The sequence below is a fragment of the Cladosporium halotolerans genome, assembly GCF_011745625.1.
Source record: "Cladosporium halotolerans strain TM138-S3 chromosome Unknown Sca39, whole genome shotgun sequence".
NCBI classification, from domain to species: Eukaryota; Fungi; Ascomycota; class Dothideomycetes; order Cladosporiales; family Cladosporiaceae; genus Cladosporium; species Cladosporium halotolerans.
Window position 1 is genome coordinate 161,232 of NW_027191490.1, and position 16,907 is coordinate 178,138.

General features: G+C 54.6%; 10 protein-coding genes across 10 annotated transcripts; 4 read left to right on the forward strand and 6 right to left on the reverse strand.

Annotated features, from left to right (window-relative positions):
- Positions 1 to 856: 856 nt before the first annotated feature.
- Positions 857 to 2,221, forward strand: WHR41_08305 (uncharacterized protein; the record flags this gene model as incomplete). The annotated part of the gene is made up of 1 exon (XM_069376909.1): positions 857 to 2,221. The coding sequence occupies one exon, from the start codon at positions 857 to 859 to the stop codon at positions 2,219 to 2,221; it is 1,365 nt and encodes a 454-aa protein (XP_069226201.1).
- A 482-nt stretch (positions 2,222 to 2,703) lies between these two features.
- Positions 2,704 to 4,104, reverse strand: WHR41_08306 (uncharacterized protein). The gene is made up of 2 exons (XM_069376910.1): positions 3,888 to 4,104; positions 2,704 to 3,830 (listed from the first exon to the last, which is right to left on the reverse strand). Exons 1-2 carry the CDS (start codon positions 3,975 to 3,977, stop codon positions 2,907 to 2,909), a joined length of 1,014 nt encoding a protein of 337 aa, XP_069226204.1. The 5' UTR covers positions 3,978 to 4,104; the 3' UTR covers positions 2,704 to 2,906.
- Positions 4,105 to 4,382: 278 nt separating this feature from the next.
- Positions 4,383 to 5,783, reverse strand: WHR41_08307 (uncharacterized protein; the record flags this gene model as incomplete). Its single annotated transcript, XM_069376911.1, has 3 exons — positions 4,383 to 5,393; positions 5,457 to 5,633; positions 5,712 to 5,783. The coding sequence occupies 3 exons, from the start codon at positions 5,781 to 5,783 to the stop codon at positions 4,383 to 4,385; spliced, it is 1,260 nt and encodes a 419-aa protein (XP_069226203.1).
- A 388-nt stretch (positions 5,784 to 6,171) lies between these two features.
- Positions 6,172 to 7,633, forward strand: WHR41_08308 (uncharacterized protein; the record flags this gene model as incomplete). Its single annotated transcript, XM_069376912.1, has 2 exons — positions 6,172 to 6,185; positions 6,256 to 7,633. The coding sequence occupies 2 exons, from the start codon at positions 6,172 to 6,174 to the stop codon at positions 7,631 to 7,633; spliced, it is 1,392 nt and encodes a 463-aa protein (XP_069226209.1).
- Positions 7,634 to 7,734: 101 nt separating this feature from the next.
- On the reverse strand, positions 7,735 to 8,217 carry WHR41_08309 (uncharacterized protein; the record flags this gene model as incomplete). The annotated part of the gene is made up of 1 exon (XM_069376913.1): positions 7,735 to 8,217. The coding sequence occupies one exon, from the start codon at positions 8,215 to 8,217 to the stop codon at positions 7,735 to 7,737; it is 483 nt and encodes a 160-aa protein (XP_069226208.1).
- Positions 8,218 to 8,974: 757 nt separating this feature from the next.
- WHR41_08310 (uncharacterized protein) lies at positions 8,975 to 10,210 on the forward strand (the record flags this gene model as incomplete). Its single annotated transcript, XM_069376914.1, has 1 exon — positions 8,975 to 10,210. One exon carries the CDS (start codon positions 8,975 to 8,977, stop codon positions 10,208 to 10,210), a length of 1,236 nt encoding a protein of 411 aa, XP_069226234.1.
- Positions 10,211 to 10,242: 32 nt separating this feature from the next.
- On the reverse strand, positions 10,243 to 11,133 carry WHR41_08311 (uncharacterized protein; the record flags this gene model as incomplete). The annotated part of the gene is made up of 2 exons (XM_069376915.1): positions 10,243 to 10,544; positions 10,599 to 11,133. The coding sequence occupies 2 exons, from the start codon at positions 11,131 to 11,133 to the stop codon at positions 10,459 to 10,461; spliced, it is 621 nt and encodes a 206-aa protein (XP_069226235.1). The 3' UTR covers positions 10,243 to 10,458.
- Positions 11,134 to 11,148: 15 nt separating this feature from the next.
- On the reverse strand, positions 11,149 to 11,941 carry WHR41_08312 (uncharacterized protein; the record flags this gene model as incomplete). Its single annotated transcript, XM_069376916.1, has 4 exons — positions 11,149 to 11,160; positions 11,219 to 11,274; positions 11,328 to 11,445; positions 11,501 to 11,941. 4 exons carry the CDS (start codon positions 11,939 to 11,941, stop codon positions 11,149 to 11,151), a joined length of 627 nt encoding a protein of 208 aa, XP_069226232.1.
- Positions 11,942 to 13,138: 1,197 nt separating this feature from the next.
- On the reverse strand, positions 13,139 to 15,717 carry WHR41_08313 (uncharacterized protein). The gene is made up of 6 exons (XM_069376917.1): positions 15,164 to 15,717; positions 14,823 to 15,108; positions 14,612 to 14,767; positions 14,334 to 14,560; positions 14,239 to 14,279; positions 13,139 to 14,189 (listed from the first exon to the last, which is right to left on the reverse strand). The coding sequence occupies exons 1-6, from the start codon at positions 15,395 to 15,397 to the stop codon at positions 13,262 to 13,264; spliced, it is 1,872 nt and encodes a 623-aa protein (XP_069226233.1). The 5' UTR covers positions 15,398 to 15,717; the 3' UTR covers positions 13,139 to 13,261.
- Positions 15,718 to 16,039: 322 nt separating this feature from the next.
- On the forward strand, positions 16,040 to 16,840 carry WHR41_08314 (uncharacterized protein; the record flags this gene model as incomplete). The annotated part of the gene is made up of 1 exon (XM_069376918.1): positions 16,040 to 16,840. One exon carries the CDS (start codon positions 16,040 to 16,042, stop codon positions 16,838 to 16,840), a length of 801 nt encoding a protein of 266 aa, XP_069226236.1.
- Between the last annotated feature and the right edge of the window lie 67 nt (positions 16,841 to 16,907).

Genomic DNA, 16,907 nt, shown 5'->3' on the forward strand with positions numbered 1-16,907 from the left:
ACTATCTATCAAGATACCCAACGCGAGACCCATATCCACGATTCTAAGTGGATACGGTGACATTCGTCACCAAAATGTGGGCGTCTGCTACCCGCGTGTCAAGACGCACCCACTTTTGCCACTAGTCCCTTCCCTCTGTCTGTGACAGCGCACCGGGCTTCTGGAATCACGCATGCCCGGCGTCCTCCACTCCGCGCGATGCGCTACGGCTCGTCGGTAAATATGCCAGATCGAGATGGCATCTGGTGAACACTTGAGGTTCGTGTAGAGATAGGGGTTCTCGTTTGCATTTGCCTATCAAGGCCATAGTTGAATTGCGGATCCCGTACGATGAGACTGCTTTGTTAAGAGTTCTTAGACCGCCAAATGCAATCTTATCATATTGCTTTACGCATAGTGACATTCTACGTTGTCACCAATAATCCTCAGGACTGGGAGGTTCGCCGACAGGCTCCTTGCCACGTGCCAGCTGATGACTTGTCCCACCAACCCAGATAACGACCAGCCTTTGCGACCATGAAGCTTGAATAGAGAATCCATGAAGCCAATACTCCCAGCCAGCTAACGTAAGAACAGCACCACGTGCAAACAACCCGCAAGGACATGCGGCCTGGTATTCAATCCATTTCGTTGATCTTGCCCGGGATTTCAGACGACATGGAAGGCAGTTGTTACTTGCGCTTGGCGCCACAGGCCCTGCATGACGACGTCGAAGTTGACGCTGGATTGCCGAAGATGGACAGCCGCACAGCCGGTCTTCCACAACTCGACATGGAGGCAGCTCTCGCATCCCGGGGCGACATATTGCGGTTGTTGCTGAAAGTTTACGCAAGCCTCCTCTCAATGAAAACATACCATGGAGCAGACATCACATTCTCTCCTTGACCTGCTGTCAATAAATTTAGTCCTGCGGCAAACAGCACCATATCTCCCCATCTCATCCCTGCTGGCCGTTTCTCGCGTGAACCGAGCCTTCCAAGCTCTCGTTAACACTCACCCAGAAGCATGGCGGCATCTGGACCTCTCTCGCGCAAAATCCGCCACGATCGACACGTCTCCCATTGATGCCGGCGGAATCTCATGGCGCGCTGAGCGAATGGACGAAGCGCTGACCGAAGACGACTTCTACTCCGGTCCACTGCGAGGGATTTTCTCACGACTGCATAACAAAGGTGTGCTGCAATTTATCCACACTCTAATTCTCGATGGACTCTCTGTGCCCGCCGACTTGGTTCGGGAGATTATCGCCGAAGACCGCTTCAGCGTGCGGATCCTCAGCCTAAGAGACTGTAAGCATCTCAACCATACGAAATTGCAGCAAGTCTTGCGGTACGCCGTCAGACCCGGACGATCAGATGGCTCGCCGAAGCTGCGGGGCCTGTATGTCTTTGGCCATAAGGACAACCCGCGTACTCTCGTAATGAAAGACGAGCCGTCGACTCGCCCAGCACCTGGTCACCCAACCGGAGTCCTTGCCACGGAGGGGGCTCAGATTGGTGCCGAATGGAATTCTCGCTCGTCTGCGATCTTGGATGAAAGTCTACCGGATTCCGACCAGCAGCGCTGGTACAGCCGCACAGGACGAACTCTCATCCGGCCAACAAACGAATGGGCCGACACGCTGTACGCCTGCCAAGGCATTATTGCCTTCGACGCAGTCCTCTGCAAAGGTCCCCGACACGACATCGCGCGAACGACCAGTGGAGACTACCTCCCGCCCAGAATGGCAAGCATAGCTCTCGGACCGTCCGGATGTGAGACGTGTGGCCGCAGCCCCGAAGGCCCAGCAATCTTCCGCCACAGCCAGGAAGACGCTCTCCCACTTCTCGCACCACCACCGACGCACTCCTCAACCCTCCGCGCCTCGCAACGGCCCGAACCTGACCCCGAAACCGCCGAATTCCCACCCCTCTTCACCCGCTGTGAAGACTGCCTCCGCGGTCGATGGTGCGAAAGATGCAACCGATGGTGGTGCGAAGCGTGCTACGCCGAACCCATATCGCGCACAGCACAACCCTCTATCCCTCAAATCCCCACCTCGAGTTCTTCCACGACACCGACACCATACGTTCAAAGCGTTGAATGGGGCGGTCCCGGCCCAGCGCCATCAGGACCCGCGACAGCCGGCGGCGGCGCGCCAGTGAAGGTGTACTCGAAGCTTTGCGTGGAGCACTGCCTAGTGGGCGAAATGATGATGTCCGCTGATGGGTTCTGGGGGTGAAAGATGGATTTGGAGGCTCGATCTCATCGTCCACACGCCAAGTGTCCCGTGGCCAGACTCATCACATGGGAGCGCAGACTGACTTCTTCTTTTTTGCAACACAGATAGGCGTGCACCGGAACTGTTTCGGGTGCGGGCGGACGTGCGAGGCGTGCAAAGCAAGGTACATGCGCACGTGTCGATTTTGCAGGGCAGAGTATTGCATTGTTGATAATGAAGGGTCATCGGAAACGGAGGTGAATTCAATGCGTGATCGCGGCATCTGTGGAAGAAGGCTGACAGCGTCCAGTGCGATTGGTGTAACCAGGGTGGCCGGCGGACGAGAGAGTTGTTTTGAATGCGGCGATCCGTGACTAACCCTGGACGTCGATTGGGCGACTATGCATTGCGTGTTTAGAGACAATCGCCCTACCTGTAGTTAAGGGCGCCCTCGAAGGTACGCGTTGAGAGGAAGACTCTGGTACGGAAGAAGTTGAGCGTGCTTTGGCAGAACGAAACCCTTTAATTCCGTTCATGGAGTGTAGAACATTATTACATACCCAGGCATTCAAAAATCATCTTACACCTCCGTATCCCAATACCCAAAACACCAGCGCTTGAGCAAAACATGGAAACCCCCAACAAAGACTTCACCTATGTGTACACGCGGGCAAATGGAGACGCCTCCCAAGAGTCGATCCTCTCATTACCTGAAGGCGTTCTTCTGCTTAGCCAACTCCTCCCTCACACTGCCGCCGCTAGCCCTCCACCAGACATCACCACCCCACCTCATCATCCTCTCGCATGCCGAAACCGGCCCATCAACAGCCGGCCTGACATCAAGATAAAACACCGGCTCGCCATTCGGCTCTGGAGGACCAGAGTAGTAATCGATCACATAGCGAACCTCCTTGCTCGACCCATCCGGCTGCCTGCGCTCCACGAACCAGTCGTGGCGGTCGAAAGGCGGGTTGTCCGGGAATTCCGAGGGGTAGATCTTCGCCATGAACGCGAGCATGCGAGCCTTTGGCGTGCGCTCATTGGGACGGCCCATGAAGCGCGTCAGGCGCGGCTCGAGTGACATATCCGTCTTGCCGTCGTCTCTAATCGACTGCAGCATAGCGTTCAGCGCCGCACCCTCCTCACCGCGCCGACTCTCTTCCCAGCCCTTCATCAGCCCGCTGCCAAAACGGCGCTCCCACTCGCGGATCTCCTCCCAGGCGCCCTCGTTGAGGAAGTTGTGGACCGAGACCATGGCCTCGACGTGCTCGGCCGGCGTGTCGGTGTAGCCCTTGCGCAGCATGGCGTTGTACATCTGCTGGGGCGAGGGGTACTCCCAGTTTCCGGCGCCGTCGCCGCGGGGGATGGTGGAGGGCTCGCGCTCCAGCGGGAGGGAGACGGCTTGGTGCTCGTCGAACTCGCGGGTGTTGGATATGAAGGAAGGCATGTAGTTGAGCGGATTAAGCTTGGAGACGTATGAGGGCGAGGAGGCAGGAGGTACGGATGCTTGGCCGTGGTTGACGGGGCATGTACCGGTTCGAGAGGAGGGTTTGGTGACTTCGGCTGGCGCTGGGGGTGCGGGTGGAGTTGCGAAAGGCGAGTTGCCGGCTTTGTGCATGGGGCATTCTGGCTAGGAAGGGGTCAGCGACAATTTTGTGAGCAGTGAAGACGAACGCGCTGGACGTACAGGAGGCGAGAGGCCCTCCTTGGGCATGGGGTGAGGCGCAACTGGCGGCGACGAAGCGACCGGCGCGGAGTCTGCCCAAAACCAGCCCATGTTGTGGTATATGTTGGATGCGACGCGATTAGATTGGTGAGTTATTAGACGTTGAAAAGTGTATCTCGAGAAGAGGCAAGGGTGTGTCGCGAGTGATGGGTGGATGCGAATGCCGCAGATTTGAAGATTGGCAGCAGGAGTAGTAAGGTAAGCAGGCAAGATCTAGAGATGGTGGCGATCGCAAGGGTCCATCAGTCGCAAAGTTCCTGCAAACCCGAGCCCGAGCTTTTCCGAGATTGCATCTTCACGCACGGAAACAAATAATGTATGATGCAGACATAAATAGCTGTGCTTTCAGCAGCAGTAACACTTCGACAGAAATTAATGGCATGCCTCATATCACATACTGTGAGCTATCCTTGACGATTTATACTACAGCAGACAAGCGTTGTCCCAGTATCACGGTTAAGCGGACCTGGTGACAAGGCTCTGGCCCTCTTCCTCCTTCTTGTTGCCAAACTTCTTCAGCCTGATGGCGTTCACGCTGATGAAGCCGGTGGTGTCTTGCGGCGCAAAGTCGCCAATCTCGTCCATGGAGCTCTCGCTCTCGTCGTAGAGCTTCTCGGTGTCGGACCAGCGGCCGATGACGCTGAACATGCCCTTGTAGGCGCGGCAGCGGACGGAGCCGTTGACGGTCTTCTGGGAAGAGGTGATGCTGTCCTCAAGAAACTCGCGCTCGGGCGAGAAGTAGAGGCCGTTGTAGAGGATCTTGGCGTAGTGGAAAGTGGTAAACTGGTCACGGAGGGCGCGAACCTCACGGTCGAGGACGAGACCCTCGATGTCGACGTGAGCGGCGCGGAGCATGGTGAGACCAGGAGTCTCGTAGCAGCCACGGGACTTAAGGCCGATGAAGCGGTTCTCGACGATGTCGATGCGGCCAACACCGTGCTTACGGGCAATGGCGTTGGCAGTCAGGAAGAGCTCCACGGGCTCGGTGACGCTCTTTTTGCCGCCATCGTACTCGAGCTTGACGGGGAGACCCTTCTGGAAGTGGATGGTGAAGTCCTCGGGCGCATCGGGGGCCTTGGTCGGGTCGGCAGTAAGCTTCCACATGTCCTCAGGAGGAGTGATGTTGGGGTCCTCGAGGATGCCAGCCTCGTAGCTGCAGTGTGCCAGGTTCTCGTCCATGCTCCACGGCTTGCTCTTGGTGCTAGAGACGGGGATGCCCTTCTCAGCGGCATAGTCAAGAAGGTCATTGCGACCCTTGAAGCGGTTGTAGAAGACGGGGTCCCTCCAGGGCGCGATGACCTTGATGCTGGGCTGGAGAGCGTAGAAGGCCAGCTCGAAGCGGACCTGGTCGTTGCCCTTGCCAGTGCAGCCGTGGGAGACGGCGAAGCAGCCCTCCTTCTGGGCGACAGCAATCTGGGCGCGAGCGATGACGGGGCGGGCGAGCGAGGTACCAAGGAGGTAGGTGTTCTGCAGACATGTGAGTCACTTCCCTTCACCGAATCTGCAATCCTCGCAAAGGATGGAACAAACCTCGTAGATAGCGTTGCAAGCAATGGCCGGGAAGCAGAGCTCCTCAACGAATTCCTTGCGGACGTCCTCGATGTAGCACTTGCTGGCACCGATCTTCAGTGCCTTCTCCTTGGCAGCCTCAAAGTCCTCCTCCTGGCCAACGTCGGCCATGAAGGCAATCGCCTCGTAGCCCTCATCCTGTGTGGTGTCAGCCAATTGCGCGCAAACAACAAGGTAGCTTCACCGCTTACGCGGTATGTTCAGTTGCGAACTTACGAGGAGGTAGCGGAGGATACAGCTGGTATCCAAACCGCCGGAGTAGGCCAGACAGACTTTCTGCTTAGACATTGTGTATGTGTGTGATGTGTGTGGATGTGAGAGGAGAGGAGGATGAAGCCAATGGCCAGGTACCTTAACCGCTGGGGATGGTCAGGGCGGAAAAATTGGCGGCGTTTCGCGTGACGCATACGGGAATCTGATAAGATAGAGGGGACGTTCACAGCGACGTCGGAGCCCCGCGAGTCAGTTCAGCACGGGTCAAGGCTGGGGAAAACAAGGGAAGGGTGGTCTGTGTCTCTCTTCCTCCACACGCGGATGACAGCACGAAACACCCAAAGCAACATGCTTGCACTTTGTCGCTTCCACGCTCCATGACGCCCATGAAGAGTGCTGCTGCTCTCGTGTGGAGACGACAGACATCAGCTGCTGGGCGCGTGTTGCCTAAGGCACCGCAAAGATGCAGCATCCATTGTGAGAGCGCCGCCGGCAGGATATCAGCATTTTCGAGAACGCCACCCACGCGTCCAAAGACCTCGAACAGATCATTGCAATCCACACCAGTCGTGCTTTCAGAGGGACTTTCGCGCCGATGGGCGACTACAGACAGCAACTATTTCCAGCGATGGGACCCAGCGGTCGGTTCAGAGCCAGGCTTTGATCCTACAGTCGACCAGGCGAAGTCTCACCTGACTCCAAAGTCGAAGGTCGACATTCATGTCGTCGACTACTCTCACGATCGTCTGGAGCTGCACAGTCCAGACAGCGCCTCTCTCGGGGAGTTCCTGAAGGACCACCCAAAGCCATCTTGGTCGGCTTGCCGCTGGATCTATGTCAACGGCATTGAACCAGAAGTGGTCAGATGCCTGGGGACTCACAAGAATCTCCATCCCTTGGCTCTGGAAGATGTTATGGACTTGCAGACTCCTACCAAGGTGAATTGGTACGAGAACCACTGCTACGTTGAGCTTAACATGGTGAAGCTCGTCGAGCCTTTCCATGGAGGCGAACGCGCTTCCAAAGGAGACACATACAAGTCAGTGATGCGTCATCGCCGGCTCAAGGCAAACGGTCCACGGTCTCGGTCACTGGCTTCTGACAAATTTGGATTATCGTGGGAGCAGGTGTCAGCGTTCCTCACGGAAGACGGCACAGTAATTACCATCTTCGAGTATTCCGGGAAAGACGTCTTCACGCCTATTCTCGCCAGACTCCAATCACCCCAGACAGTCGTACGCTCTAGTAATGATCCATCGATGCTACTTCAAGCTGTCGTGGACACGACAGTAGATCTTTCCCTGCCGATAGGACATGCCGTCGCCGAAATCTTTGAGGAGTTGGAGCGCGCCGTCCTCTACAATCCTAGAATTCCACAGTCCAAGCAACTCCACGTCCTGCGCTCCGGCCTGACCCTTCTACTCAACAACACCATTTCCATCGGTGGTCTCGTCAAGACACTATGCGATCATCGCCCAGTAGGCGAGCTTCCCGATTCCGCCAGCAGTTCTCTAGGCGAACGTCCGCCCACCCGCATCCAACTTCCCAGCACTCAAATCTCGCCCATGGCACGAATCTATTTCCAAGACGTTCAGGATCACATCCAAACCCTCTCCAACTCGACGCGAATGAGCATTCGCTCGGCAGAGAATCTCTCCTCGCTCATCTTCAATAGCATCACCGCGAGCCAAAACGAGAGCGTGCGGAAACTCACCCTCGTGTCAAGTTTCTTCCTTCCGCTCACGTTCTTGACCAGCTACTTCGGCATGAACTTCGATCCAATGCCGAGCGTCATGGAGCACAGCGAGACTTTCTTCTGGTTCATCGCAACGCCGGTCATGTGCGGGACACTGATCTTGCTTACCGTTGGTCCGAAGTGGAGAGCTTGGTTCACTAAGCTGAGGAGAGGGAACTCACGGCGATGAAATGCTGATGTGGACGTTAATCACAACGCAACTACTCCTGTACATAGTACTGTGAGCTAAAAATCCCCCATTTTTCCAAGATGAAAGCACATCAGACGAATTTACCATCCCCTCGTCCCCGGCGCCCCTTTGACAAACTCCCTCTCAATATCGGACGTCATCCAGCCGCCGTAGAAATCGCCCGGCTGCGCCTCGACCTTCTCACCATCAACGAAGCATTCCCAAGGCCCCGCATAGAAGCTCAAATACCCCCTGATACCCTTAAAGCCTTCCGTCGGAGAGTCATAACTCCAAACACGATCCTTCACAGTATCCCCAGGATTCGCCGGGTTCGCGAGAGAATAGTACGTCGCACGACCTTTCCACTCGCAGAATGAAGAGCGGGGCGTGGGCTGCAAAGGGACTTTGAGGGAAGACGGGGGCAGATAATACGTTGGTGGGTGGTAGGTTTCCAGGACCCAGAAGGCGTCTTTCGTCTCGGCGATGGTAGTGCCGTTCCAGACTACTTGCAAGTGGCGCGGGGTACGTTCGCAGAGCGGCGGGCGTGGGAAGGTACGGGGGTTGAGCTTTTGGGTGGTCGGCATCTTGAATAGGAGGTTCGGGACTGATCTTTTCATAGAGGTTGGTATTGATGGTCTCACTCCACGATGAATGCGCTTGAGGTGTGGTAGTGTATGTATTGGGTCACGACAGGAGTGGCACGCATTATGGCTGCCTCAGGTACCACACGAGATGTGGGGCTCATAGAGTGTCCATTCAGGTTAGCGCGTCGGCATCGGTTGTTGATGGGCTTGAATCTGATGATACCAGTCTGGTGCTGACTTTCTGTGGACGTGATCCCACGGCTCCGTCGCGTCCAGCTACACAAGGCAGAATGCCTGCTCCCCTCTCGATCGCGACCGACGCCAACAGACAGGACCTTGCTAGTGAGAGCTTGTGATGGCTCGATTCGGATGCGGGACTGCTTCAATGCTCATCACTCTTGGCATGACGGTGCCCAGCAACATCCCACGCCCTGCTGGCTGTTGTTCGCGTCCCATCGAGACAACTTTCTTCTCCCACGTGCAGCCATTCTCGAGCTGTCAGGAAAGGCGCGCATGCCTGTTGACGAGCGCCTGATCTTCGGTTTGTTGACGACCTGCCGCATGCGTGCGAGTTGCTCGCCCATGGGTAGCGTCTGCCCGCCATCGTCTGCAGCGATGAAGATCGCATGAGGTGACCAAAGAGCTCTGCTCTCCTGGTGTTGTACTGATAAAGATGAGGTAGGCCGTGCAGAAGGCATGTTCGCTGAGCGTACTCTCGATCCGCAAAGCGTCATCTCCACCTCTCCGTCTGTTCAACATGCGCTTGTCTGCAATCGCTCTTGCTGCCCGATGGGCTTCGCTCAGCACAGCAGCACTCGTTCCGAGTCGTCGACAAGACCACGGCCTCTACTTTCCGGTCCAGCAAGCGACGCTGAAAAATGCCAGAGTGGGGGAGCAGTACAGCGCAAGCGTTGGCGGACTTGTCCTCGGTGAAAACAGCGCGGACGCAGCATTCACAAAAGTGGTCGGTGGTGAGTGGGTAGAAGTCAGTGCCGGGGGAAGACTTTCCGGGGTTCCTGGTGAAGGCGATGAGGGCGCAACCGAGATAGAGATTCAAGCCACGGTCGATGCTGCGACAGCGGCGACATTTCGCGTGACCGTACCTGTCCGCGGAGCCGCTACTCCCCTGGTTGATCAATTCTCTGTCATGTCATACAACTTGTGGCAGGGCGGCGCCAATGTCAACCACTACCATGAGAAACAACTACGCTTTATCCTTGAATCTGGCGCAGATTTGATCGGCTTCCAGGAATCCGTCGATGGTGGCCACGCGATGCGACTCGGTAACGCCCTAGGCTGGGAAACATCACAAACCAACAGCAGTGCAGCCATCATCAGCCGCTACCCCATCGTAGAGGAGTACGACCAAGTCCGAGTCTCGCGAGGCGCCCGCATCAGCCTCAACGGCGAAAGCGATAGCAAGCAAGAGATCAATTTCTGGAATACTCACCTGACCGCGTACCCTTACGGACCCTACGGCTTCTGCTTCGACAACGATACACCCGAAGCAGTCCTCTCGATCGAGTCCGAAAGTGGACGCACGTCCCAAATGATCGAGACATTGGAGGCCATGTCAACACAGCTGGCAAGTTCCAACGCCATTCCCGTCCTCCTTGCAGGTGACATGAACGCACCTTCTCACCTCGACTACATCGAGCCCCTAGTCGAAGAGCACTGCGGCATCGCGGACTTCGATTGGCCCACCTCTGTCCTGCCCGCGCAAGCAGGCCTGATCGACTCTTACCGTGTGGCGCACCCTGACCCTGCAGCCGTCGAGGGTGAGACCTGGTCGCCTATCTACCCTTACAACGAGGGTGTCACGGGCGACCCAGAGCCTCAGGACCGGATAGATTTTGTCTACGCGACAGAGCAGCTGGAAGTCGTGCGCTCGAAGACTCTACTCGCAGGCGAGCCGCAGCCTTACCCAGGCTACGAGGACAACGAGTGGACAAGCGATCACCGGGCTGTGCTGACACACTTCCGATTCCGCTGATCGTTTGTGTGGAAATAGAACGAGGGTTTGGAGTGGAAGGGCCGAGCAGCATGAGGACATGGGAACGAGGCTTGGGAAATTGCTGGCATTGAACTCCAACAGCGCTCTGCGCATCTAATCTACAGTATACAGCAGTGCGTCTTGTTACGTTTCCGCAAACTCTCCGGCGACCCGGCTCATGTCCTGATTGGTGATGACAATTATGCCCATAAGATTTCTGTACTTCGTCGCTACCATCCTCGGCCGCTTCAAAGAGTTGCTTGGACCCAAGGCTTGATATAATTGTCGATTACAGATTGATTGCGCCAGTCCGACCAGTCATGGTTCAAAAGCCCTAGCCATATTCGTCAGCATGCTTGCAGTTTCCACGCCCGATCAAATTACCCACCCCAAGTTTCTTCGAAGTCCTGCGTCCCCTGGCGGGTGTAGTAGCTGCCTCCAAGAGCCCACTGTATCCAGCCGCCGGGTCCACCTGGCTGCTCCGTGACAACAGATTTGATGCACTGCGCATATGGCCTCGTGTAGCTGCCATCTGTTTGATCGAATCCAAACTCGGTCATCACCGTCGGGCCGTGGTTTGGGCATGCAGGGTCCGAGAGGTTCATCGCGCAGTAGGCGTCGTCGTAAAGTCCAGGCCTCATGTCGTCGCAGCTCTCCGCCGAGTTCTGGTAGTTATGGACTTCGTAGACGAGTTTCTCCTCGAAGGCGTACGAGGATGGTGTGAACGTCGCTCCGTTCCAAGTCTGGTTCTCGATGAAGTAGGAGTTGTCGAGGTTGTAGTTTAGACCGCCAAAGAAGATTAGAGCATCTGGATTCTTGCTGTGTATCCCGTTGGCCGCTGGGATCACATTCTCAATCCATGTATTCCAGTCGTAAGGCAGAGCCTCGCCGGATGGTTCACGAAGCTCGTTGCGTAGGGACATCGAGGCCAAGGCTGACTAGGATTTGGCCTGTTTACGGTCAGCGAGGATACGCCGGAGATTGAACGCCGCCGCACCTGGAACTTACGTGGTCGGCCATATATCCAAGACCGCGTACCCAATTATCTACGTCAAAATAGGTGTCTGGCATTGTATTAGATAGCGAAGCCAATTCGATTGTCGACTCGTAGACCTACCGCCGAACCAGGCGTTCCCATCATCCGCGCCACAGCACCATTTAGCTTTCGAAACATGGTTGTCGAGGTGGATCCAGATCTCCTGTTTGGCGAGCTCGGCTGCGACTGCGTCGAAGACCTGTGCCGCAGATCAGCATAAGACCCCTGACTGCATGCAAAGGGCTACAACACACCTCAAGTCGCGTTGTCTCTGAGTTAAATTGCGGGTTGTGCTCTAGGATCTGACTCAAGACAGCAGTTCCGTTCTCCTGGCCAAGCGCCTTCACCAACGTTGCTTCCAGAGTTTGATCTGGACTGTTGGCGTAGATGTCGTCAATCATCTCAATGGCATACGTGAGTCGAACCGCGTTCATGTCCAGACTTTTGATCAGACCAACGATGTTTTCGATTGAGTTGTAGTTCAGACCCTCGGGAAGCATGGACTCTCCATGGCCAGGCCAGTTCGTGCCAACGTAGACGACATTGGAGCCAGAGGCCGAGAGTATGTTTCTACCTGACACTTTGAAGGGAAGGTCGGGCCAGGAGGCGCGGGTCTCCAGCTGCGTGTGGAGTGGCGCCGCATTGGCAACGAGCGCAGTCAGGACTGTTTGCAAACAAATTAAGGAGGACTTCATCTTCGTAGATCAATGTTCGTCGATGGGATTTGCTTTGGAGGAGATGGGCAATGTATGCTCTTTGAGGCCGTGACACTTTTGTAGCCTCGCTCTCGCTCTGTCATCATCAATGTCGCTAAGTTATGCTGGTCACATGGTCCCTCGCATTGTTGTTCGTAATGTTCGCGCTATAGTTGGAGTTTGACTTGGCGAGTGGTGGAGGAGCGGGGGGATTTTAACCAGGCTCATGTGGAGGACCTCGGACAAAGCGATGTCATTGGCCACGAGCGGATTTTATCCACCTATCTCGTATGGTTAGCGCAACCCTCTCTGCATGACGTAGGCCAGCATCTCCGCCCTACAATCTAGTATCGATCAGGCAGCTGTCGCAACTTTCACTCGACACCGCCGCCTGCAAAACTGCATAAACTCTCAGCGAGGTAGCACTTCGCTTAATGCCAAACGGCCCATCCAAGCCTCCACCAAGCCCGATGCTGCGACGGGAACTCTATTCCGCAGCTAGAGGGCAATGCTGGACAGATTGCCACACTCATGCAAGCGGCTCCACCTTGGAGTCAGTCTTGATGCTTTTCAAGGGCTGCTGTTCACTGCGGGGGTGCTTGTGGGGGAGCTCGGCGTTCTTCGGTCGTTAGACGGAGATGGATCACGACGGGTAATGCTTCAATGGATGATCTCTTGTGAAGGTAGGTGTCAGAGTTGCGCGGCGCCGGGCGTGTCTTAAATGGTAGGTATGGCTGGCTCGCGAAACAGCCATCAGAAGGGCCTGGGCTCCGTCCTATTGTGCGAATGTTGGCGTGCTGGAGAGCTGAGCGCAGCTGACGTGAGAGAGTGCATGACTAGACGTCTGTATTGCAAGAGGATTGCCATATGATATTGCGGCACGAATATCTTTATTGAGTCGGACACCTGACGCTGACTGCTGGACGTGGCGCTGTTTGAGGACACCAACAAGGTGGGCGAAGTGCGGCCCAAACCCACCGTGACGGTAGGCCGTGCTCACCCAAAGCACAAAGCCTTCACTTGACACGAGCTTCGAAAGCTTTGAGGAGACGAGCACCGTGGAGCTGACCGGTCCAGTGCTAATGCTGAGCTACTGAGGAGAGCTTCAGCAAGCCACGACTTGTACTCATGCTCACACGAATAGCATTTTGCTCATAACACCAATGACAGACAAGGTCACACGTTCTGAATCAGACGACCAAAAAAAGGTGTCGGCATTGAGAATGATGATGCGATGCGACCGGACTGTGATAGAAGTTTCATTTAGCGAACGAAAGATGCCGATTTCCAGCAGGTGCATTTTGAGCCTATGACCCTTGATTATGAGGTCCCCCCGTTCAGGAAATATCCGAAGAACGACCTAACAGGCTCGAGATCATCCAGAGGCCCCACATATGATACATGTTGATCTGGCCGCAGGACCACCAAACAACCCTCCGTTTTACCGACTCCATATTTTTCGTACGCAGAATCGCAAGGTTCAAATTCATAGGCGTCATCGGAGAAAATTTTCCAATAATCCCAGCCCAAAACGTCGTCCCACGGATGGTAGACCTGGCACAGATCGAGAATTTCGATCGAGGCTCGTGAGCCAGAATGGAGTAGCAGAACCTCGATAATCGAATGCTTGTTATCTTCCCGGCTTGGATACTTCTCCAGAAGCTTCTCTAGAGCGGTGCCGAGGTTTTGCACGACGCGTAGTCGTCGTGGAGAAGTAAGGTCGGCGGCCAAGACAAGAATCCTCCATTTGCCATTGCTCGGCAGCATCTCTGATAAGTGAACGACACGTGATTCGGATTGACATACGATTTTGTGCGAGGGCATTCTTTGGCCAAGAGTGATACCCTTCGCGAGGCTTTGAACGCTCGACAGAGATGCTCTACTGGCGAAATCTTCGCTCGTTGCTGAATAATCGGCAGTGGACTCTGTCATCAAAGTGCTTGGTTTGTATGTGACAGAGACGCCACTCAAGAATTTGGAGAACTCGTTTCGGAAACCTTCATATTCCTTTGAGGCACTGCTTGGCCCTTCCGAGTAGAATTTGCACATTTTCTTGTCGAGGTCAATGAGCTCAATAGCGACTGGGCGTCGTTCCGAGTTGTATGTTGAGAGGATGCGGCGATCGGTCGTACCACTCAGTACCGATCCGAGTTTCCATCCAAGGTTGTAGGCATCTTGCATTGAGACGTTCATGCCTTGTCCCATACTCGGCGAATGCGTGTGAACAGCGTCTCCTGCAAGAAAAACCCTTTACAAGAGTTAGCGCCGAAAGTGCAGTGTGTGCGCAATCAACATACCGATCCAGGTGACTGAAGCCGTGAGCTATACGCTGTCCGACCTAATGGCCGTTCGAAGCTATTCTTCTCCGTGCGAACCATTGGCAACTACTTACCGTGTAGACAGAATGCCAGTTGCACACCGCGAAATCCATGCGGTACGGCTCAAACATCTCCCTAGTATGTTCCGCCATCTCCTCTAAAGTCAACTTACCACCATCGAAAGGTTCGTCGTCGCTGGTCTCATCGAGCTGTACATAGAGCCGCACCAGACGGTTCTCCCTAGGGACAGTCATGACACTTCCCTTGTCTGAATGTATCACGCATGAGTTACGGATATCCGCTATGGTAGTCAGCCTTCACGAATGGTACTAGTGATTTAAGTTTGACATACGAAAATCTGTAAGTGGCACAATATCCATTACACCAAAGTGCTTGTTGGTCTTTTCGCCTTCAAGCTTCATTTCGAGGTGCTGCCGGACTGTGCTATGTCCGCCGTCACAACCAACTGCATACCGTGCATGGATAGTCTCGCGATCCGTGTCTGATGCTTCGAGGCCTATGTTAGCCGAGTCCAAGGAGGAGCGATAGAGTTGAGCAGGTACAATCTGTTTTGCTTCCCGTTGTCGTCTTTGGTTCGCTGGGTTTCCGTAAGACAGCTTGCACGGGAAACGCATCATCCTCATCGCATGCGTTTTTATCGATGCTGATATGCTCAAGCAATGTATCTCGTTCAACTCGGAGCCTGTTCTTGAAGCCCAGATAGTCAAGTAAGATCTGTTCCGTATCGCCCTGGTTTAGAGTTGATTGGGGAAATCGGCTCAAATCCTCACGCTGGGCTTTGGCTCGTTGAGTGCGTCTGATGTTGCTGGGATTTTTCTGGTCAGGATTCTAGAAGCATGTCAAGTCTCTGACAACAAACGCGCACATCTTCGAATAATCATACCCAAGCACAAAGTTCATTGACACGGCAAGACTTTGATAAGAAGCTGTTTGCAAGGCCAAAACTGTCTAGTATCTCCAGAGTCCTTGAATGGAGTGCATCTGCATGGCCAGTCTCAATCCTGCTACTTTTATTGTCAACGATTCGCGTACGTATATCGTATTGGCTCGCCCACAAGGCCAGCATCAAGCCCGCAGGGCCAGCACCGCAGATAAGCAGGTCGACATGGGAGCTCATGAATGCTAGCTTTCGAGGCTCGGTTGAGAGCTCGGCTTTGTTCTCAAGTAGATTCGCCTCGTCGATGTTGCGGTCGGCGTTCAGATGGGCCTCGATTTGCGAATCAATAAAGAGTGCTTATATGGTCAGCGTAAATGTGGTCATGTTGATATGACGACATAAAGCCGGCGTCAGAAGTCGGTGTACTGCGTAGCGGTATCATCGTGAAATCACAGAGTCATGTCCGGGCCAAGAGCGCACAATTGCCGCAGAGCTCGGCAGGTCCACACTAGGCTATATCTCGTCCCTCACTTTCGAATGCAGGGAAGAATCCTTTACGGACAAAATCTACTGATAGGTTTATGACGGTCAAGGTGGGAGTTGGGGATCTTTGAGGTGCCATGACTCCTGATGACGACAGATCTCGCAATCGGACAACGCTCCGCCATCGTCAAACCGGAACCAGACCGTCTTACTCCTGAAAAGAGCTGCAACAATGATGCAAGTATTTGCCGTATTGATGCGTTGGTCACCGCGGTTGTCGTCAATCATGTTTCTATACATGGCAACGTTCTCAAATCGACATAGTTCGCGAAACCACACCAGCGCTCTTCCTTTTTCATAGTGAAGGCCGATCAGTTGTCGCTTGTCAGACATCAAGACATGGCAGGAACTCTTCACAGACCGCGAGTTGCAAAAACGGAGTTTCCACGTTACAAGGAGCCACCGCATGTTCTCAAAGAGTCTCTCATTCACAACACACAATCCGCAACTACCAAAGAATGCGACATCATCGACATCCGGAAGGGTGAAATATCCCTAAATCTGGCGGAGTCGATTCGCTCCGGTATCCAGAAGCCGCACTTCAAAGGCCATCGCATTGTGCCCTCCCTCCTTCTCTGGGACGAGCAAGGCCTCAAGCTCTTCGAGAAAGTGACCTACAATCCACGGTACTATCTCACAGATGCCGAAATTGACATTTTGCGCACATATAGCGCCGCCGTTGCCAACCTGGTCAAGCCCGGCTCAATTGTTTTGGAGCTCGGAAGCGGCAGTCTGCGCAAGACTAACATCCTTTTGCAGGCTCTAGAGGCCCAGCGCAAAGATATAGATTATTACGCGCTTGATCTAGACAAGAATGAGCTCTCGCGGTCCTTGCGGCAATTGATGCTAGGCAATTTCAAGCACGTGCGGTGCCATGGTCTGCTGGGGACATATGACGAAGGCCGAGATTGGCTGTCTCAAGCTGAAAAGTCGCGAAGGCCGACGTTTGTGCTCTCGCTTGGGTCGACAATTGGTGGCTTCACCCCCTCCGAAGCGACCGACTTCCTTCACGAGTGGTCCAGAACGTTGCAGCAACGTGGCGATGAAATCAACAGTCAACTCATCATTGGCCTCGATGGCAATAAGAACGGTGCCGAAGTATTCGACGCCTCGCCAAAAGGCAACGGAGGAGAACACTGATCTCCTACTAACCCTAAGGCGGCGCTAACCGTAAAAGGTTACAGAACTTCCGCTTACATCGACTTTG